The sequence below is a fragment of the Ceratosolen solmsi genome, unplaced genomic scaffold (genome assembly GCF_000503995.2).
Source record: "Ceratosolen solmsi marchali unplaced genomic scaffold, CerSol_1.0 scaffold1, whole genome shotgun sequence".
Lineage (NCBI taxonomy): Eukaryota > Metazoa > Arthropoda > Insecta > Hymenoptera > Agaonidae > Ceratosolen > Ceratosolen solmsi.
The window spans coordinates 14,124,191-14,145,195 of NW_011948415.1; the positions used below are offsets into that span (position 1 = coordinate 14,124,191).

General features: G+C 35.8%; 4 protein-coding genes across 7 annotated transcripts; 2 read left to right on the forward strand and 2 right to left on the reverse strand.

Moving 5' to 3' along the window:
- Positions 1-64: 64 nt before the first annotated feature.
- On the reverse strand, positions 65-1,419 carry c12.1 (spliceosome-associated protein CWC15). The gene is made up of 3 exons (XM_011508139.1): positions 1,166-1,419; positions 748-1,054; positions 65-390 (listed from the first exon to the last, which is right to left on the reverse strand). The coding sequence occupies exons 1-3, from the start codon at positions 1,294-1,296 to the stop codon at positions 148-150; spliced, it is 681 nt and encodes a 226-aa protein (XP_011506441.1). The 5' UTR covers positions 1,297-1,419; the 3' UTR covers positions 65-147.
- Positions 1,420-3,024: 1,605 nt separating this feature from the next.
- LOC105368950 (tripartite motif-containing protein 45) lies at positions 3,025-7,505 on the forward strand. 3 transcript variants are annotated; one of them, XM_011508140.1, is made up of 7 exons: positions 3,025-3,168; positions 3,243-3,526; positions 4,444-4,658; positions 5,160-5,551; positions 5,959-6,191; positions 6,487-6,615; positions 7,204-7,505. In XM_011508140.1, exons 1-7 carry the CDS (start codon positions 3,035-3,037, stop codon positions 7,332-7,334), a joined length of 1,518 nt encoding a protein of 505 aa, XP_011506442.1. In that variant the 5' UTR covers positions 3,025-3,034; the 3' UTR covers positions 7,335-7,505. The 3 variants fall into 3 exon arrangements, with proteins under 3 accessions (XP_011506442.1, XP_011506443.1, XP_011506444.1); XM_011508141.1 differs by having other exon boundaries at positions 5,962-6,191; XM_011508142.1 differs by lacking the exon at positions 6,487-6,615.
- Positions 7,506-7,938: 433 nt separating this feature from the next.
- On the reverse strand, positions 7,939-11,842 carry LOC105368951 (synaptic vesicle 2-related protein). Its single transcript, XM_011508143.1, has 8 exons — positions 11,779-11,842; positions 11,431-11,671; positions 10,327-10,511; positions 10,042-10,238; positions 9,887-9,950; positions 9,676-9,801; positions 9,381-9,589; positions 7,939-9,071 (listed from the first exon to the last, which is right to left on the reverse strand). Exons 2-8 carry the CDS (start codon positions 11,600-11,602, stop codon positions 8,489-8,491), a joined length of 1,536 nt encoding a protein of 511 aa, XP_011506445.1. The 5' UTR covers positions 11,603-11,671; positions 11,779-11,842; the 3' UTR covers positions 7,939-8,488.
- A 2,037-nt stretch (positions 11,843-13,879) lies between these two features.
- On the forward strand, positions 13,880-20,830 carry LOC105368953 (transmembrane protein 35). 2 transcript variants are annotated; one of them, XM_011508145.1, is made up of 5 exons: positions 13,880-13,972; positions 14,052-14,291; positions 18,813-18,951; positions 19,946-20,052; positions 20,275-20,830. In XM_011508145.1, exons 2-5 carry the CDS (start codon positions 14,181-14,183, stop codon positions 20,386-20,388), a joined length of 471 nt encoding a protein of 156 aa, XP_011506447.1. In that variant the 5' UTR covers positions 13,880-13,972; positions 14,052-14,180; the 3' UTR covers positions 20,389-20,830. The 2 variants fall into 2 exon arrangements, with proteins under 2 accessions (XP_011506447.1, XP_011506446.1); XM_011508144.1 differs by having other exon boundaries at positions 13,880-14,291.
- Positions 20,831-21,005: the final 175 nt, after the last annotated feature.

A 21,005-nucleotide genomic window follows, 5' to 3' on the forward strand; every position in this document is an offset into this window, starting at 1 on the left:
ATCTAATTTTAATTAACTTCTTAAGCTTATTATATACTTAAACGAATATGCAATAAATTGCGTTATTATAATACATTCTAAAAAACTATATTTTCTATTAATTTCACTCATACTTAATCGGATTGTATAATTGAACGTCAAGAAAAGTTATTTCACATATTTCTCCATGAATTTACGATGAAATTCACTTCTCAAAGAATCATTGACAAATACGTCGTGTTTCTTTTTTGGTTCTGATCTTGCACAATTCTTAAATACTACGTCGTCGTCCCACCTTCTACGAACTTTCATATCAGTCCTGCCACTTTGCGCGGCATAATTTAAAAGAGGATTTCCAGACAAAATATTTTCCATTCGAATTCTTTCTTCTTCCTGTCGTTTTTCCAATTCCTATAATACATAATGATTATTGATGATTGAGCTATTTAAAAATAGATGTATCTATACCTAATACGATCTTAAATTGTTTAACGTTAAAATAATTGTGTTTCTATATTATGCGCCCCTAAGCCCTATAATTTAAGTCAAAACTTACATACTTATTCCGTGTTTTGATATTAAATTTTTTTATTAAATTTAAAACCGTCTCTTCGTTTTTAAAAATAATATAAATTTGCTAATTTGTTGTATTTATATGTTTAAAATATTAAAATTATTCACAAAAGTAATGGAACTCAATATTTTCCCTTAAATATTGGCAACAAGTACTACTTCAACTCGCTTTAAAGAATATGAAAAAAAAAAAACCTTTTTAGCTTGTTCAGCAGCTCGCTCTTTTCTTATACGCTGTAATTCTGCCATCAATGCTTCAGTGTCGTCGTCGTCACTTTCAGATTCAGAATCATCTTCATCTAATGGATCATCGGCATCGAGACTCGCAGCAGGTACTTGATCAACCTTTGGTCTTTTTGAGTTAGGGGCAGACGCATCCCTACTAGGTTCGATTGCTAATCGACGAGGTGCTGCTTTGTCCTTTACATCGCGCTCACGATCCTCCAACTCTTTACGGAAATCACGGTTTTTTAATTCCTCGATTGTACCTTGTCCATGTTCCCTATGAATTTCAAATCATTATTTAATCTTATTTTTCAATCTTAATTCATGAGCACTAGCATGCATAAGTATGATGCATAAGTATAAATAAAACACAATACTTTGCACATACCTGTACTTTAATTTTGTATGGGATGGTAAATCACGACTGCTGTACTGTTTTGAAATTGCACTTAAATCCTTTTCACCGCGTCCTTGACCGCCGCGTGCAGGATCAAAGGTTGGCCTGGCAGCTGTAGTCATTTTTACTTTTTTAATTCGTTCTTTAAGCTTATTTTCGTGAAGTTCTCTTACTATTGAATCGTTCTAATTTTCTGTTATTATAATCTTCTAACAATTTACGTTATACTGATTAGTTATTCATTGTGCGTCTGATGGTCAATGCTCAGTATTCTAACCTCACTACCGAATTTTGTTCAATCTCGAATAATCCTGTGTTTTATTTATATTCTAAATTAAAATATGATATAAAATTAAGTAACTTGCCTACTCTCAACTCTACTTTCTCAATTCTCAACTTTATGTTGAATAGAATTAGTGACATGTGCAATGTAATGTATAATGTGGCATAGACGTATGGCGCGCTGTTTGAATAATAAAAAACATGCGAATATGAAATTATTAGAAATACGTTGTAGTATAGCATACCGTAAGATGGAAAATAAATTGATCATGAGGTATATTGTAATTAAACATCTATTATTGTAATTATCGACCAAAATTGTACAGTTAAACTTAATAATATATACGATCTGACCGATTGAAACTTAAAAATGTTAACTATATTGCGTAAAATTAAGTACCTAAATTTTGTATGAAATATAAATACTATAGATTAAACTAGTATGTATATAATATTAATACTTTTATCATCGATAAACTTATTTGGTCAAATAGCTAGTAAATATTGATTACAGTAAAGTATAATATTATTCAATTACAGAAAAGTCTTAAAAGTTTGAAGTATTATTTAACAAAACATTTTATACATTAATTAAACTCAATTTCATAAAATAAATTAAAAATCATTTTATTATATTCTTTTAAATGGAAATAATCAATTATTACATCATTATTGATCATTATAATATACCTTACATTATACGATATTGTAATATAAATGTGCGTATATATTGACATTATATTTAGTGCGCACGCGATTTTTCTTATCTATTCTTTACTAAAAGCTCTTGCGGAGCTTTTCATGACATATTTAGTCTATGGAATAGCATGAGCTTTTTTGAGCTTACACATCATGAAACATGGATATTCGCATCGAAGGTTTCATCAAAATAGACGACACTGTCCTATCTTGTGTGCAAAACTTTCCTGTTTGCCCCACCATATAATTTGTCTTCTGCTAAAATTGGCTTTGTATATTAGAACATTTAGTTCTTTAATATAAATATTTTTCCTTAAGATAATAAAGTGTATTTTCTATACTATAAGTACAATTTACTTTTCAATACTACAAATACTGTAATCCTGTAAACTAATAAAGGCTTTTAAAGGTAAGCGATTAAAATTTTTATTTATATTTTCCTAACTATTTTAACATTTGGTTAAACTGCCGATTACATTTAATATGTTTCAAATGATAATAATAATCGTCACGACGTAATATTTTTCATTTATTTATAATTTTCGTTTAGAGTTTGCATTAATAAATCAAATGCTCTACGATATTAGTAACTGTCGATACTTTCAAGCTACATATAAAAGGACAAGCCTTACCCCAATACCAATGAAATAAATTTTTCATAATAACACTCGCAACAGCATTAAAAATGTTCTAAATTTTTACATATTTACTAATTATATATTTGTTCATTAATTTATAAATTGTTAAAAATTTACAGGGAACAATTAGAAAATGAATAAGACATTGAATTGTAAAATAAAAAAGGAGTATTTTGAAATAGTTATCGAACAGTTTAAATTTGATTTCACTATTAATTATTGTATTTTATAAACACTATCCATGGATAAAGAAAATAAAGAAGAAATAAGAAATAAAGGAGCAAAAGAGACTTTTATATTTGGTAGTTGGAAATGCAGGAATCCACGAAAAATAAGAATAAAGCCAAGAGACATCTCCTCAAATGAATTAGAAAGGTACAAGTAGTATATTAAAATTTATAAATAAAATTACTCGATTGTTTTTTAAACTGAAACTTTTGATGTTTAAGGGACGAATCAATTTACATAAACAAAGATGTAAATTTACAATCAAATTACCAAAATAACCAAAATACTCTCCCATCTTCGTCAAGTATTTATAATTCTTTTAACATAGAAGAACAGAATGAAATCAATGTCACGAGAAGGGCTATTTCTGTTTATGATCAATTGCACGAGCAAGATTTTTGGTGTCCTAGATGCAACAGCAAAATGGAAGAACCCAGATTGCTGCCTTGCCTACATTCAGTTTGTAATAATTGTGTCAATGAATTTATGAACAAAGAATATCATGGTAATGTTTTTATAAATATAATCTCACATAAGTAGATAAAATGAAAATTCCACTTACTCTCAAAGCACTAATATTTGCTTTTCAAATAATAAAGCTTTACCAAACATTGAAGTAACTGTAAATTTTTAATTGTTTACTTTTTATTGTATTTTAACTGTTTAATTTTTAATGTACATATATATATATATATATATATATATATATATATATACACACACACATAGGTATGTACTTTAGTAGAGTAATGTAATTAATATTACAATATCAATATTATAATAATACTTTTGATTGACAGACATATTATAATCTAATTAATTTTTATTAAACGGTTGGAATTTGACGTTAATTTGGCGGTTATTTAATTCAATTGGTGCCTTGAGAATTTAAAATTATTGATAAATCATAAATCATATAAATCACGTGTATTACGTGTGCTGAAAATTTATTTTGCCATTTCTTTCGCATATACTTGACGTTCGCGTGTTATTATTATCATTTGTAAACAATGTAAAATGTTTGCGAGTAGTAGAAAACTAAGAATACCTTAGGGTTAAAATTACTTCCAACATTTAAAATACTACTCATCGATAATAAACATTGGCTAAATTTAGCACGTTTTATAAACGTGGAAATCCGAATTGTAAACATATTAAAATCTGATTATATTGTGCTGTAGTAGAGCCTCGACAATACCATTATCATGAAAAATTTAACGTATAATACAATTTTGAAAAAGCTTTTTAACTTCACGACAAGTATATATAAATTGGAAATTCATTCGACAAACCTTTTGAATATAATGCTACCGAAGCTCGCATAAACCTTATTACAGACATCATTAGTATTGCAAGATTTGTTTGTTCAATTTGTATCCTGAAAGATATTTTACGTAAAAACTTCATGAATACATATTACAGGGCCGTTTCCGTTAGTTGACGATAGTATCAGGGATGCTTTCCAAACTTATAGGCCAGTCGAGGGTTGTCCGATATGTGCCTTTCCTCTGCCAAAATACGGTTCACCAACTCCACCTCCTCATTATTCGCTTCAACATCGCCTTGTCGTTTACGCAGTACGTCGGCGACTGTCTCAACGTGTCATTTGCTGCGATGTCTGTCCCGAGGAAGTGCAGGTATTTAACTCGAGTGACGACTATCGTTTAATAGGAATCGATGAAACTTTGCATAACTTGCACGGACTTGCAACGAAGCATGTATGACAAATAACTAAAATCAGTCCTTAATTTATCATAATTATCAATCGTTGTTAATCTTTTAGTAGAGTATACAATAAAGCTATAAAATAAGCATAGCTCGTACCAAACTTATTAAGAAGGATAAAAAGCATAAGAGTGTAGACTTTCTGAAGGTACCTCTTAAGGTCTGTAAGGATCAAGCATTATCATTGAGATGTTATCTCTATAAAGCAAAGGATTCGCATGAACTGACTAGTCAATTAATAAATACAATGCCCAGGCTCTTGTTGTTTGTTGTAAACACTGGAGGGTTTTTTTCTTCTTCTCGAATAAATGTGAAAGGCGCGTAAAAGAGATAAGGAGAGAGAAGGAGCGTTCGTTCGTCCAGACTAGTGAAACAAAAAGACGAGATAAAAAGGATTACGTCGTTGTTTGCAGGCGACGCAGCATTGCTCGAGCTGCCTATGCAATCTCTGCCGCGACTGCGGCGCCGAGCACGAGGGTCGGGAACCAGGTCACGCTGTACGTCCTCTCTGGGAGGCGCGGCGCATCCGTCGACTGGCTGTCTGTCTAGCCCATCCGGCTCAACCCCTAAGATTTCACTGCCTAGCTTGCCAGCAGCCGACTTGCCGGGAATGCGTTTGGCTCGGGGAGCACCGGGGACACGCGAGCGAGGACGCGGCTAGTGCCGGCACCAGGGCTGCCCGGCAACTCGAGATCGTACTGAGAAGGGCCCGCGCGCTCCTCAATTCTCTTCTTACCGAGTACGACGAGCAAGTGTTCGAGCCTGGACCTAGATCGCAGACGGCCCTCGACGTGGCCAGGGACAGGTGAGTCGGTCCTCCTTCCAAGGTTCTGGAGTTTATTTTTTTAATTTTCTTTCTTTTTTTTCTTTTTTTTTCTTTTTATTTTTTTATCCGACGGGGGTTGTTGTTTAAGCGCGAAAACATCTTCTCCGTATACGATATGACCAGGAGGCTTTGCGGAGAAGAAACGCGTCTTTTTCAACTATCGATGAAGATCCGTTAATGTTGTCGATTAATCATTTTACATTATTGGTTTATTAATGGAATAATAATACGCGAATAATTGAAATGTTTACGTTACAACCGCGACATTATAGTACGCTACAGTCGAGACAAATAAAGCCTGTTCTCGGCAGCTTCTCTTTAATTCTACTTGGATAAAGCGAGATTCCATGATTGCTTTAATGTGAAGTGTAAATATGTTTGTATAGCAGCATACCTCGAACCTGTCACTTTCGGAGCCGATCGACCATTTCGTCGCACTCGAAGGAGGCCAGAGAAAGGATTCAAGAATTTTCGAGGCTGAGAAGGGCGAGATACTTGATCGATGCTATATTCATTGGAGAGGACTTGATAGCGAATGGATCCGATGTCGAGATACTCAGTTTAAAGCGTATAATTCTAAAGAGACTTAAGTTTTTGGGTGTGGCGATCGACGCGCAAGGTGAGAATTTTTAAACGGCGCATACCTTTTATTCCGGGCGGAGCAACAAATATTTCGCGATCGATTCATCCATTTTCTTTTTTACCTACTTAATAATGCGCTTACCTACTTAAAAGCGAGTAATTTATGCTGGTCATTGAGTCGTTGGCTTTAATAATTTCACGCTCAAGCGCAATTATCATTAAAATGATAATCAAGACAATCCGATAATGACATGATCGCGACATATTATTCGCAGCCCGTATATTTGCATGGCAATCGACATGTAATGTAATGAAATCCACTCGTTTTGCAGCGCGACTTAATAATAGCACTAATAAAAGCTCATACCGAGCCCTACATAGCGGGATATATCATTGTTGTACATTCTGCTCAAGTGGGGGGAAGAAAGAAGCCATTTGCGCCTGCAGTGGAACGATGCCAGGTATAAGATTTCAATTAGATTTAGCATTAACTACAAATAGAACACCTTGCTCAATCCGCGTTGCTCTTTTTACCGTAAATATGCGCGGAAGCTTTAAATGAGCCTTCGTACGAACCAACGAACAAATACTTGTCACGCTTAAAAATATCCTAATCGCGTCAAGGGCAAATAAATTACCAAAGAATGTAATATAATGTTGTTTATAGAGTCCAAGTGAACAAAAATTACGAATAAAGGGCAATTCATTTTTTAATGCAATATTAAAGAAAGATTGTCGCCCGTCGACATTCTAAGTCAATCGTAAAATTTTATTATCCAATCTAACGCTACGATGATGCCATTATATTACAAATTAAGCTCGATATTATTAATGGGCGAGACGTTAAATTTCGACCAACTTAATGTCTCGACGAATCGTCGTTTACTCAGCTTTAAAAAATCGTATTGACTGAATTTTGGCTTCCAATAATAATCGAGTAATTTTATAAGCATTTTCTAAGGATTTTGTAAGCATTGCCTAATAGGAATATCACGCGGGAAGCTCTTATCAATAGCTCTTAATCATACGTCTCTCGTCTTACATTAAAGGTGGATATAGAGGTTGCGGTCATGGTCATCCAGGGCATCCTGGTATTCATCACTGGTCCTGCTGTGGATCAATTTATCGCGATGGGATTTGCTTGCTTCCACGAAAACGTACCTTCAAAATAAGGCTGTAACACTTGACCAAATTTCAGAGCTTATATTTTTTTTACCAAAGACTGCGAAAACAAAAAAAAATATGTAGAGTTTCTTAGATTCTAATACATGGGAGTAGAGAAAAGACGGTACTCGAGCATGTATATTGGTAACTCAAATTTGCCTGTGGAATGTTCTTGTTATTAGAGATGGTTCCATCCCAAAAAAAAGCAAAAAAAAAAAGCAAAAAAAAAAAATTCGTTTGAATTTTATTGTAAAGCTATTTCACATTTTATTTTCAACTCGTTTTGTGTTTTATTTAACTCAAGCTAATAAATATTATCTGTGCCTTAAAAATTATCAATTACCAATTTATATTTACAGCGATGAATTTAGCAATCAATAATATACTATTTTACAATCGCCAACAACTAAATGAAATAAAAACTTCTTCAGTGATTATTTACATAAGCGTGCCTTCGGATGTGAAAAATATTTTGAATTCAAATAAAAGCATTGCCTCTTAATGATAAAACAAATAATGTCATTTATTTTGCAATTATAACAATATTATAAAGTATTTAAAGTACAAAAACAGATAAAAAAAAAAAAAAAAAAAAAAAAAAAAAAAAAAACCCCAATCCTCGCAATTTATACGTACCAATAAATACGGATATTAGTTTATTAAATAAAAATTGGGTGCGAATACGTGAATAGTTCAGTGAAGCACCAATGTCAATTCTCCCAAAACTATTGATTATTTATTGCTTAGGTATTACGTATACGATCGATCTCTTCCCAAATGATTTTCCAAACGTAAATTACTACCTAAAACTCAAGCCGCGATGTTTTTATATATAATTTAACATAATACTAGCCTCTTCGATAAATAAATACATCGCTTAGAGAATATAATGTTGGGAATAAGATACATGTAGTCACGTGATATTAATACTCGATAAAATCAAATGCGTTACGGGCTTCGACGCAAAGGCAAATTCGTCCTCTCTTTACCCGATATTACTCAACGTGGACTTCGAATTTTCATCTATCCGCGAACAAATTCGCAGTCACGAACGTCTGCTCGCTTCGCTCGGCAGCACCACGAGTACTCGGCAGCACCTCTACCTTCCACGGACGTACTTTCAGACACTTCCTCGACTTTGCTGTTTCCCAGTGGAAAGAAATCTTGGCCTCAGGGCTTTCTTATTTCCGCGGGCAGCGCGATAATCGCAAAAGCCGCGCAGAGCGCCGTGAGAGCGTACGTGCCCATGGCCGTGGGCACTGACCATCTTAGAAGGATCTGGGCGATGTAGGGTGTGACCATGGCGCCAAGCCTGGCCATGGCACTGCAGGCACTGACACCCGTACTTCTGAGATATGTCGGATAGAGCTCGGGAGTGTAGACGTAGGCGGCTTGGAAGACGCCGGCGATGAGACCCCGAGCGAGGAAGAGACCCAGGGTGAGTACGTGTCGACTGAGCCGACAGGCCCGGCCCAGGAAGCAGACGATGCAAGCGAACATTACCAGCTGGAAGGCCATGGTACGCTTACGGCCGACCTTCTCGATTACGTAGATCGTTGAGAAGATACCCGGGAACTCGGCCAGCGTCGTCCAGAGCAGGTCCATGTAATCCCCTCGACTTAGCTGACAATTGATTAGGCATTGGCGCTCCTGGATACGTTCCTCGGCCTGCTCGCCACACTGGTCCGCCGACGTATCGAACAGCTCGGTGGTCATGAGCACTACGCCGTAGTAGCAGAAAGCACTCGCCATCCTGGAACCAACCACTTTCCGTAATAAGTAACCGATTCCCTACCATTAGGAGTGCTCGCCGATACTCTCTATTTCAATCTCCGTCGCACTCAAAACGAATGTATTAATTCATTATTTATCCAATTATTAATTATTTGTTAATTATAAATAAGTGAAAGTTAATTTATTAAGTATAAAAAGTAAATATTGATTATTTATCGTTAACATTCGCATTCCTACATCGTTCGTTAATAGTTGCTGCTGCATTTTTCTGTTCGTAAATGTGGAATCTTTTTTTAATCGATCGAATGTGATAAATAAATATAATTACCATACGAGCCAGAGTAATACAGATGTCTTGTACATGTCCTTATTTAGCAAATCTATGAGTCTACCTCTGCAAGTTGGGTATATACGATCCATAACCAAGCGTCCTAAAGGCATGGGTTTCCCATTCTCTCTAGCTATTCTTTCTAATGTTGCTAGAGCTTTGTCCGTGTGTCCATTCATCATATTAAACGAAGCCGATTCTGGTAGCCACTGATTGAACATTTGATTTATTTTAAATGTCTTTGTCAAAAATGGAATATCTATACTTGCCAAGGAAGGTAAGATTGATTAATTACCGGCGTAATTATGGAGAATAAGAACAAAGGTATAGTGGACAAGGCCAGTAACCATCGCCATCCAAGATTTGGCATTACCACTAATGCCAAAGCGACTTCAAAGCAAGCGCCGAGAGCCCAAAAGCACTGCAATTATAAACAGCTATTACTATTGTTATTTGTAAAAGATGTTATTATTGTTGTTAGTAGTTTTAAACTTAAATTAACTTACATCTAAAAGAATTACACATTTAGCTCGCTGTTCTGCAGGTAAAAACTCAGCGTACAAAGTTACGCTAAAAAAAATATTATGAATCATTATTGAAACGTACGACCATTCTGAAATACATTTATAAATCAGCTATTTAGTTATGCAAATCTACTTACGATTGAGGTACGCAACCAATGGCAAATCCTACGAGACCACGAAGCAATAGTATCCATAAAAAATTTGGAGCAAAAGAGCTTAAAAAACCATAATAAAACAAAAGTACTCCACATAAGGTTAGCGCTTGTTTTCTTCCATAACGTTCACTTAAATTACTCCAAAATGTCGAACTAAGCATCATACCCAGAAAAACAACCTAAAACTCCAGTCGTTAATAAAAATCCAATCTATCTTCTATTATTAATTGATGAATGATGTTTGAATTTAATTAGTGTTTTGCTTACGGTTGTCGTAAGTGCTTGTTGATACCTAGAAATGCCCCAATCGCAGTGCAAAGTGGGACTAAGAATACTGAGTATTGTCATTTCCATACTATCTGCCATCCAACAGAGTCCCGTAAATAATGAAAGCTTAACTTGAAACCGTCCAAAACCCAGTATATTAATTGCTTGACTCACTGTAAAAGTATCTGTTGAAAATTTATAAAAGTAATTAGAATAATTAGCTAATACTATTCTGCCAAACTGACTTTATACTTGAAAGGGTATTAAAATTGTTTTTAAACAATACAGATATATGTATATATATATATATATATATATATATATATATAGTCTTTTGTCTATTAATATGTCAGTTTGAGAAAATTAATATTTACATACAAATTAAATTACCCATAGATATTTAGAATATTTTAAAACATTTGATTATTTTAGCTCACCATAAAGAGGAGCAATTCTGCAAACAATACAACAGTATGCAGATTTAGTAGCGTTGAAGTTAGAATAATATTTTCATGCGCAGACTGCGACATTTACTAAATTTTCTCCAAAACTTCGTTGTAGAGATCAAGATCCCTGATACCAAGTACCCAAGTGTGTTAGCCATATCCTTTAATAGATTCATTAATAGACAGATAGTTGAATATATAATATATAAAGCTTTTTGAAAAACTTTAATAAACGAGTTTAATAAATAATAGAAAGTTAATGGGAAATATATTTCATTTCTATAGCAAATGTATGTACAATAATTTTAATCAATGAGAAATATTCCATTCACATTTTAAATATAGATTAGAAAAACATACAGTAAGTATTGTAAGAGTAGAGGAAAAAAAAAATAAATAAAAAATTAATATTATTGAAATAAGTGTATACACAAAATTTGGAACAGTAGCTTGACTACTGTAGTTAGTCTCGATAACAGTTATTTCCAATTATAGTTTAATATTATAGATATTAATATTATGTTAAAATATTGAGTTAATATTATTTCTATTATTCCAATAGCCATATGAATTTTTGACGGTCCATTCAAGAATCTTCTTTATATAATAACTTTTATAAAATAAAGACTATAAAATTATTGCTATCTGGATATCATACCATCTGGAATAACGGCAACAGAAGTAAGTTCTAAAGATCTGTCTAGGACAAGATCACTCGGCATATTATTTCGTACGGTAGTGTTAATCTCATGATTGAGTTCTGCACCGCGAACTTCGTCTAATTCTTGATAAGGTTCAGAGGACTTTTGTCCTCCTCTAAAACTGGCCATCTTGCCTACAAACTTCCTCTACAAACTTTCCTCTATATTAAGCTTTTAAATAAATTATATACGTCATGTCTGCAAAAATATACAATATCGTTATTAATTATTTTACATTCCACTGAAAGCATTGGATAAATACAAATGTGAACGATCATTCAAAGGCTGCAAAAGTATCTCTTTACCTTAAATTCCAAATACTGTATTTTTCTAGCTTACAGCGCAGTAACTTCAAATTTTGACAATTATTCACAGTAGTGACAATAATAATAATAATAATTGATAATCAACCGAGTCGCTTTACATCTTTATTATTAAATAGCCTCGCCTAACGAGCTATTCGCACATCGACATACAAAAAATATCAAATAGAATTTTTCCGCTATATTGGTCGCCCTATGCCCTATAATCAACTCGCACTCACGCTTACGCACTATTGACTTTGCACCACATATACCCACCATATAAAAACCATAAAGGCAATGCAAATATAACGATATTATATATATTTAGGAGGTACGTACATTCCAAATCCTCGGGCTTTCACGAGTCTCCCTCCTGACATTAATAAACTTTGTCACCCAATCTGTTATCGCGTAAAAAAGTCTCGAGTAACTTAGTCGCGACGGTGTTAATTTGCAAGTGATGTGACATCCCCGAAAGGCCAAAAGTCGCGCGGGGCGAAAACTTCAAAAATTCGGCGATGATTCCGTTATAATCGCCTCTTCTTCGCATCGCGACAAAGCGATTATGGAGCGAATGTCGGACTTCGATTGACGTGTCAATTGCCCCAGACTCGTCAGCTCGTTGTCCCTCCACGCGGAAGCGACGACGATCCGTCTTCGGATTCCTCGCTCACCCATACAAATGCCACAACGTACCGTGGAGTAAAGAGCCTAGTCCTTTCAACCACTTTACTCTCTCTCTCTCTCTCTCTCTCTCTCTGTTTGGAGTCTCGAGGAGGACAATGGCTCTGGAGGCCACCAGAGGCCGGTGTTGTCGTCGCTGATGGGTAAAAAGTACTAGGCGCGGCGAAAGGAGAGCGCTAAGCGGCCGGGAGGCCAACCGCATCCAACTCCGGGGGCGGATAGACGCGCGCGCGCACGTATCACGGGAATGTAAACACGGATGGGAGCTGGGAACAGCTGTCGCGAGCGGGGGACGACGAGGCGCGTGCAGTAACGATTTTCCCCGACGAGAGTCGTGTGAGCGGGGCAGGGGTAGGGGTGGCAAAGAACAGCAACGGCTCGAAGCGAGGGAGAGGCCGTCGTGCTTCAGAGTTAGTAGTCTCGCGAAAAATCGCACTCGGGACAAGATAGATGTCGAGGGAGAGGGAGAGGAGTGTTTGATCTAAAAACAGGCGAGCGAGTCGCGATCCGGGGATACTTTTTGTCTTTATCTTGCGGTTGGCGCCGCGCTCGTGGCATCCCCCGTTAAAAGCGTCACGGTGACGGGGAGGAAGCTGCGAGTATCCTTTAATCTCTGCGAGTTGGTCGGCTCTTTTGGCAAGAAGGAGGAGAGAAGTGTGGCTAGCGAGCCGACTTCCTCCTTGGTGACGTTGGATGAAACTCCCGAGAGAGAAGAGGTGACGTGAGGATGCGAGCCGAATATCGTGGTGGTGGTGACGTGCCGTCGTCATCGTTGTTGTGTTCGTCGTCGATGACTTCGTCTTCGTTGTCGTCGTCGTCGTCGTCGTCGTCGTCGTCGTCGTCGTCGTCGTCGTCGTCGTCGTCGTCGTCGTCGTCGTCGTCGTCGTCGTCGTCGTCGTCGTCGTCGTCGTCGTCGTCGTCGTCGTCGTCGTCGTCGTCGTCGTCGTCGTCGTCGTCGTCGTCGTCGTCGTCGTCGTCGTCGTCGTCGTCGTCGTCGTCGTCGTCGTCGTCGTCGTCGTCGTCGTCGTCGTCGTCGTCGTCGTCGTCGTCGTCGTCGTCGTCGTCGTCGTCGTCGTCGTCGTCGTCGTCGTCGTCGTCGTCGTCGTCGTCGTCGTCGTCGTCGTCGTCGTCGTCGTCGTCGTCGTCGTCGTCGTCGTCGTCGTCGTCGTCGTCGTCGTCGTCGTCGTCGTCGTCGTCGTCGTCGTCGTCGTCGTCGTCGTCGTCGTCGTCGTCGTCGTCGTCGTCGTCGTCGTCGTCGTCGTCGTCGTCGTCGTCGTCGTCGTCGTCGTCGTCGTCGTCGTCGTCGTCGTCGTCGTCGTCGTCGTCGTCGTCGTCGTCGTCGTCGTCGTCGTCGTCGTCGTCGTCGTCGATACCGTCGCTATCGCTGACGTTGTCGTCGTCGTCGTGGTCGCCGTCGCCGTCGACGTTGCCGTTGTCATTGTCATTGGCGTTGTGGCCGTGTCCTCGAGTGTTGTCATCGTAGTAGGCAAACGAGGACAATGCTTGGCTGGTGCGTTTGACTTTGTGTTTAACCGAGCCGATGGTGCTAGTGCTAATAACTCAGCTCTTCGGTGTCCCCTCGTTGACAGTGGCCAGGCAAATAGAGGACGCTACGGCTTCTTGAGCTTCTTACTTTCCTCGCATCCTCCGTCCTCTTGTGTCGCCTCTCGGCACAATCGCGCGCTACGAGGTGAGGGAAAAGGACTAAGGCCGCGAAGATGGGCTCCCTCGTGCTCAAGTCGCTCTCCATCCTGCTGGGCATCTTTTTCGTCTTCGTCGGCACTATGAAGTTGACTTCCCATATAAGCAAGGACCTGCACAAGGACCTAGTGAGTTCAGATCGGAGAACTTTGCTTTACTTGCCCCTAGCTTATTTATCACATAACGTCCCTTATCCTTTCTTCCTCCAGCCCGCCCTCAAATCCCCTCCTACCCCCCCCCCCCCCCCCCCCCCCCCCCCCCCTGCACATCGCGACCCCCCTCCCCCCTACCCGTGAAATCGTCATCCACGTCGCCCTCTCCCAACACACGGAAACGCGCGCACACGAGCAAGAAACACCACGCCACCCCATTTCCCCCTGAATCCCATTCCTATCGGCCACCCCCTTGCCCCGACACCGTTTTTGCTTTGTCAATTGTATTTGTTCGACGCCTATGCTCGGTTTCGAAAACAAGCAGCACTCGATTCTTAAAATGAATTTGTCAGTACCATATCACTTTAAAAATACTTGCTCGATCATTATTTTTAGCGCTCGAATAACAGACCGATACTTATTTTGAAGTCTAATTTTAAAAAATACTGATTAGAAAAGTCAGTTGCTCGTAACCGACTATTCGACTATTCGCGATTCGACAACGTTTTTACGATTTTTCTTTTTATCACTCTCTGCTTTGACGAAATTAGAGTACAAATTTTAGCTGTAAAGCTCCATCGATGTTTATATTGTTGTTGACAAGATCCACAATTATCTTAAACTAATATTTGCGCATAATGATAAAGTGTAGGCATCAAGAAGAAATGGTTATTGAAATACAAAGTTTTAATAAAAGCAAAAATTTCCACTTTGCTCATGGCTACCCAAAGACAGATATTTTTTGTTTTTATTTCTTTCATGGGACAATCAATTTGACGTGCAATTTTCTTATTATGGTGCTTAAAAAATTAATTGAATCGATTGTAACGCATACAAATTATAAAATATCGAAATAGCTGATTATATATTTGACATTCTAAAAGAATATTTCGTCATTGCTTTAAATACTACAAATTACTTATAATATAACAATATTTATAATTCGATAAATATATTAGTCGTATAATAATGAATGATTGTCTCGTTATAATTTCAGTTTGCCCAACTGGACACGCGATACAATAGTACTGCATTTCAGTTACCTTAATTGTCAAATCTTTGATATAATTGTCGGCGTAACCCTTAATATAAGAAGTAACGGATTATGTAATTTCGTTATACGTACCATTTTTCAATGCACGGGCAGATGTATGTACAAACACCTATTTATATGTGTTAAGGAATGGGCTTTGGACGATTATACAAAATATAAATTTGAATATTGTTTATCCCCACGCACCCCTGACAATGCCTACATAAACGTTAATTGTTGATATTATTATCATTATTATTATTATTATTACTACTACTACTACTACTATTTTGTTATTATTATTATTACTATTGTTGTCGTTATTTTTATTGTTATAGTCGTCGTCGTCGTCGTCGTCGTCGTTGTTGTTATTGTTGTTGTTGTTGTTATTATTATTATTATTATTATTATTATTGTTATTATTCTTGTTATTAACAGTAGAAGTATCAGTAGCGGCAGCAGCAGCAGCATCAGTAATAATAGTAGAAGTAGTAGTAGTAGTAGTAGTAGTAGTAGTAGTTCATATCTACTCATTTATTCGCCTATGCATCTATCTACCATAAGTATTGGACTTTTCTCAATCATTTGATTAATTACTTATTTAAATTATCGAATTAAAAATAATAAATTTAACATAAATTTATTCCTTAGAATAATCCTATCTAGTAAATTCGATATTAAATCATTGAAAGGATAACTATTTTAATCAACAATTTTCGTATTTCATTCGAAAATACTTTATTAAATAAATACAATTTTTGATGACGTGAATAAAAGTAAATTTATCAATAGACACTTTTTCAAATGCAATATATATATATATATAATTAAAGAAAAAATTAATAAATACATAATACGTAATGTAATGCTTAAAATTAACGAATATTCTTTAGAAGTTGAAAATAATTAGTTGAAATATATATAAAGTATTGAAATATATTATTACAATAAAATAATAACGAAAAGCTGCAATAATGTTTCTTGGAATAAACATATTTATACATTATGTTAAGTCTTTTACGTTTGTCATTTAGAAAATGTAAAATTTGTAGATTAAATATGCAAAGTTTGGCTCCGAATGTACGTGTCGAAAATTAAAAAATCAAAGAACTTACACATGCTAGAATTAATTATGTAACTCTCTGGCGTATTTGGTTTATAGCGTGGGAAGATCGACAGTATATACAAATAAAAGACAATTTTAAAATACGAGTGATGCTCTCCTCGTGCTTATTTTCCATCGTGTCAACTTGAAAAAGTATGAAAGAGGGATAGAAAATTGTCTCCTTACAGTCGATTGCGCTTTTTGTCGGAAACACGCACACGTCAGCGCGACTTTCCACAAGTCTTTTTACGTTACACAAGCAAATATGTTCCGCGATGTTGTTTTTAGTTGATCGATATCACGTATTCTGACGAACGTCTCTTTACTTTGAAATTTTTATTATAACTTTATCGAGGACCATATTGCATCGATAAAATAATATGAAAATTCTGGTTGATGTAGCGACTGGAAAGATTTTGTTTAAAGTAAATAATAGTAATTACAAAGATTGTCAATCGTGAAAGAAGGTCTTATTTGAAGAGATATCGATCATTATATTAAATGATGTTTAACATTTAAAAATCGATTCGTGATTGCAGATTGTAATTTAGTTGCAGGATCATTAATAAACGAAACAAAATATTTTTTAAATAACGAATCAGAAAGATGTGCCAGCATGTTAAATAATTACTCGAATATCTAAATTAATTTTTAAATAGTATAAAATTTTTGAAATGCTATTTTGTTAAAAAACAAAAATATTGAAAATAAACAATGTGAATTTAAATTTGTAAATATTGTAAAAATAGTTTTGCATTCTTGGAAAGAAAAGCCACATGTATATGATGATTTAATGCAATTACGACATCTGTCACACGTTCATTACCAATTTAGATTAATATAAATATTAATGTTATGATAAAATATTAATTATATATGTATATAAAAACTTATTATTATATTAAATACTTATTTATTGTAAAAATATACACGATATAGTGATCGTTACTTAAAATGAGTTCATTACTAAATTACATATTTTATTTATGAAATAATGGATTATATAGGATTTTATAACATGATCGGAAATAATCGATAATTATTTTAAAGTCTTCTAATTTGTTTCGAATATTAACATTAAAATTAAAGCTGAAAATAATTAGATTGATAGTACAAAATTTTTCTATTATAAGAATATCTATTGTTAATGTAATATTATCTCATGTAATATTTTACTGTTATTCAATCAGCTACATATCATAAAACAAGTATAATCATAAATTGACTTACTTGTTTAGTATAAAAATTATTTTACTTTTTTTTTTTTTTTTTTTTAATCGGTATCTGTAAAAACATAAATACTATTTTTATATCAATTTTGGAAAATGAAATTTCTAATATTTATATGAAAAAGAGGCAATGTACGATTAAATATCTTGAATCGAATTTTATTCATACTATTACGTGGAAAAATTTATTATTCGTTCCGTTTAGAAAGAATGGAAGAATCGTAGTTGTATTTTTAGAAATAATTAATCGGATGTTTTCTCACATATTTTGTAATATTATACATATACAAGTAATAAAGTTTGCATGTAGAAATGTAAGATAAATATTTTTGTACTAAATTTAGCGGTTTTGTACTAAATTAAATCTAACTTTAATTTTAGAATCAAAATCTCTGTTTGGTACGAAAAATGCATACCTATAAGACACGGCAACTCTATAAATGTATGCATTTACATAAAATATGGTAATCCAGGAAAAGCGAAAGAAAAACTCCAGATAAAATATTGAACTATTGCATTATCACAAATGATAAATAATTATCGTACTCTTCGTAATGATGATGAAAATTATTATTATTAAAGTAGTAATGGTAATAGTAATAAGAGTAATGGTAATAAAAAGTTGTCTTTTCAAAAGTACATATTCGTTCCTAAGAGCACGTAATTACAAGTGAAAAACCTTATGGTACCTAATTGACGATCGACCCAATGTAATATCGCAATGAGAGCCTGAAACAAGGCTTTTTCGACACAAATCTTAGGCCTTAATCCATTCAATGTGCTTCTGAATCGCTGCATTTTCTAAAAGATTAGTTAAGCGCTGGTTATTTCAATTGATAAATCAGTCGAGTAGGATTTGGATATTCCCTTGAGACAGGAAGCTAGTGGGCACCTTGTACCTCTTGGCCTAACGATAGCGCGGATAAAATTGTCTCTCTCGATGCACGGCAGAAGCTATTTCTGCCTGTCATTGCTGCGCTCGCGACTAACAGCGTGTCCTACGCCCAATAACTTGGCCCTCATCCAGATTCCCACTTCGGATGGATCGGCCTCCTTAATTTCCGCCTCCTCGTCCCTGGCTTGGCGTCGGCCATCGTTAGCTAATGCTCTCCGACCGCTTCCTTTCGCAGAGAAAGGACTACGTAAAGTACGCCAAGGTCTTCCCACTGGCTGGCACCCTGGACTTCAAGGTGCCGAGCAAGTGGTACAGACGGGTCGTTGGCGCATTGGAGATTGTCTGCGGGCTGGCCATGGCCCTGATACCTAACTGTACGTAAGCACCTTGACAGCTATAGATAATATCGTAGAAAATATCGTGGAAAATAGCCGTGGCCGAGCTCACCTCGGGACTCGCGTCGAGCTTCCGAGGGCTCGGGATGTCCCGCGCGGGTTCTTGGCCGGTCGAGCGTTAACTCGCCACTTCTTTAAATAAATGCTTTGCCAAGACTTTACAGCCGTGTGGCTCGTTTCTCGGGCGACACTTTCGCCAGGGGCTGCGCAGTCCGTGCACTTCGTTAACCGCAAACGAGTTAATCATCGAAGCTCCATGAATAATGTCGTCGGGCACTTTGGTTTGCAGTTCCGCTACTTATATCGAGCCAACGAGCCATCGAGCCTAATCGCGCGCGCGCGCTTCTCTTTATTATGCTTCTAGACTTTTTTCTCGTATCCAATGGCAATAATTGCCAAGGGTGATGCGAGGTCCCGAGCAATAAACTCTATTGGATTTTTGGTTTTTCTAGCTAAAGTATCTAGTTGTGATTGCCTCCAATTAATATTACGAGTGAAAACGGCGTAATAAGTAAGGGGAGGCGCGATGATCTTTAGTATAATTGCTTGTATAAAAAAATCTTTTATCCGGTTCAATTTCACTAGAGCGATTCCCGTGTGATTTTTAATGTTGTTTAATCATTGATTAACCGACGGAAATTAAGTGAGATTTTAAGAGATAATAGTCGAATCTTTTATAAACTGTAGCTGGTACCGTTTGTGGACGGCTGATCGGAATAAATCCTTTCTACTTAAACGGTGTGACAAACTATGTGTAGGCGGAGTCTTTAATACGTAAAAGAGAATTTTCAATAATCAATTGTATAATTTAAATAATCAATTGCAATAATTCATACTTTCTTCGAAATTATTAATTTTAACTATCATTTTTTTTAATTTTAAATTCATGCAACTGTGATTGCTATCTATTTAAAAATAAAAATTTTTTCTCTTTTCTCTCTCTCTCTCTCTCTCTCTCTCTTTGTTTTTTTAGATAAAATCAAGAATGCCTGCAACGGGGTTCTCCTTTTTCTTATGCTAATGGCTGTTTACTCTCATTATATGGTTAACAATAAATTTGAGAAAATTGCACCTGCACTGGTAAGCATTATTAGAAGAATATACTAAGTATATTTTACAAAATTTCAATGTTGCATTATTAAAACGAACGATTAAAATTACTGATCTAAAAGATTTCAGCAATTCGTTCTATTAATGCAAATTTATGAAATGAAAATCTTCACTTTATTAATGCGCCTCAATTTTCACGTGTTTACAATGTTTCACGTATCGCAATTCATAAACGTTTTTTTATTATTTCAGGTATTTTTTTTCATGTTAACCGGCCGTTTGGTAATAGATTGGCAGCTAAGACGCAAAAATGATCTAATTACAACAGCTAATGGAGTAGACGACAAAGCGAAAAAGCAAGACTGAAGCTGTTGTTACCTTAGGGTGACAAGAAAAAATAAAAAATAAAATAATAATAATGATGCTCTTAAGCCCATTTAACGAGTGAACTATATAAAAGTGCGTTAAAAGTGATACTTTTGTAATGACAGCTCATAAAAAAAGCACTTAAAAAGTAAAAACGAGAGAAGCAACTTAGTCATTTAATTAGTAAAAGCCTTGTCTATGGAAAAATTGAAATAGGAAACTTCATTATTATACATTCGTACGATTAGCAATACGACTTCTTAATAAGCGATCGATGAACCGAGTTAATTGTAGGCTTTTTATAAACGAGTATTTATAAAATGAATTAAATTCGAAATCAATCTAGTCAAAGACATTTATTTGTTGCGACTTCAACCAAAAAAATGTATATTGATCTTCCTTTTACGAGTGTGCTGCGAAATTTACCAGAATATATACGATTGTCGAGTTGCATTCGTGTGAAGACGCATGCGCATCCTTTAATAGAGCATAAGGATAATTTTCAAATTTAATATTTCATATTAAAATTTGAATTTGTATGGTTAGTGTTGTAATTGTCGATAATATAACAATAATAGAAGCTTTGTCGAATAATACATTAAAGAGACGTTTCCACT

Bases quoted from the DNA above. Each gene is read 5' to 3' on its own strand.
- c12.1 (XM_011508139.1), bottom strand. From the start codon at position 1,296: ATGACTACAGCTGCCAGGCCAACCTTTGATCCTGCACGCGGCGGTCAA. The intron at 1,055-1,165 runs GTATGTGCAAAG...TGAAATTCATAG, and splicing joins CATACAAAATTAAAGTACAG to GGAACATGGACAAGGTACAA. The intron at 391-747 runs GTTTTTTTTTTT...TATGTATTATAG, and splicing joins CTGCTGAACAAGCTAAAAAG to GAATTGGAAAAACGACAGGA.
- LOC105368950 (XM_011508140.1), top strand. From the start codon at position 3,035: ATGGATAAAGAAAATAAAGAAGAAATAAGAAATAAAGGAGCAAAAGAG. The intron at 3,527-4,443 runs GTAATGTTTTTA...TACATATTACAG, and splicing joins TATGAACAAAGAATATCATG to GGCCGTTTCCGTTAGTTGAC. The intron at 5,552-5,958 runs GTGAGTCGGTCC...ATGTTTGTATAG, and splicing joins CTCGACGTGGCCAGGGACAG to CAGCATACCTCGAACCTGTC.
- LOC105368951 (XM_011508143.1), bottom strand. From the start codon at position 11,602: ATGGCCAGTTTTAGAGGAGGACAAAAGTCCTCTGAACCTTATCAAGAA. The intron at 9,951-10,041 runs GTAAGTAGATTT...TATTTTTTTTAG, and splicing joins ATTGGTTGCGTACCTCAATC to CGTAACTTTGTACGCTGAGT. The intron at 9,072-9,380 runs GTAATTATATTT...GGTTGGTTCCAG, and splicing joins GTATTACTCTGGCTCGTATG to GATGGCGAGTGCTTTCTGCT.
- LOC105368953 (XM_011508144.1), top strand. From the start codon at position 14,181: ATGGGCTCCCTCGTGCTCAAGTCGCTCTCCATCCTGCTGGGCATCTTT. The intron at 14,292-18,812 runs GTGAGTTCAGAT...TTCCTTTCGCAG, and splicing joins AGGACCTGCACAAGGACCTA to AGAAAGGACTACGTAAAGTA. The intron at 20,053-20,274 runs GTAAGCATTATT...TTATTATTTCAG, and splicing joins AGAAAATTGCACCTGCACTG to GTATTTTTTTTCATGTTAAC.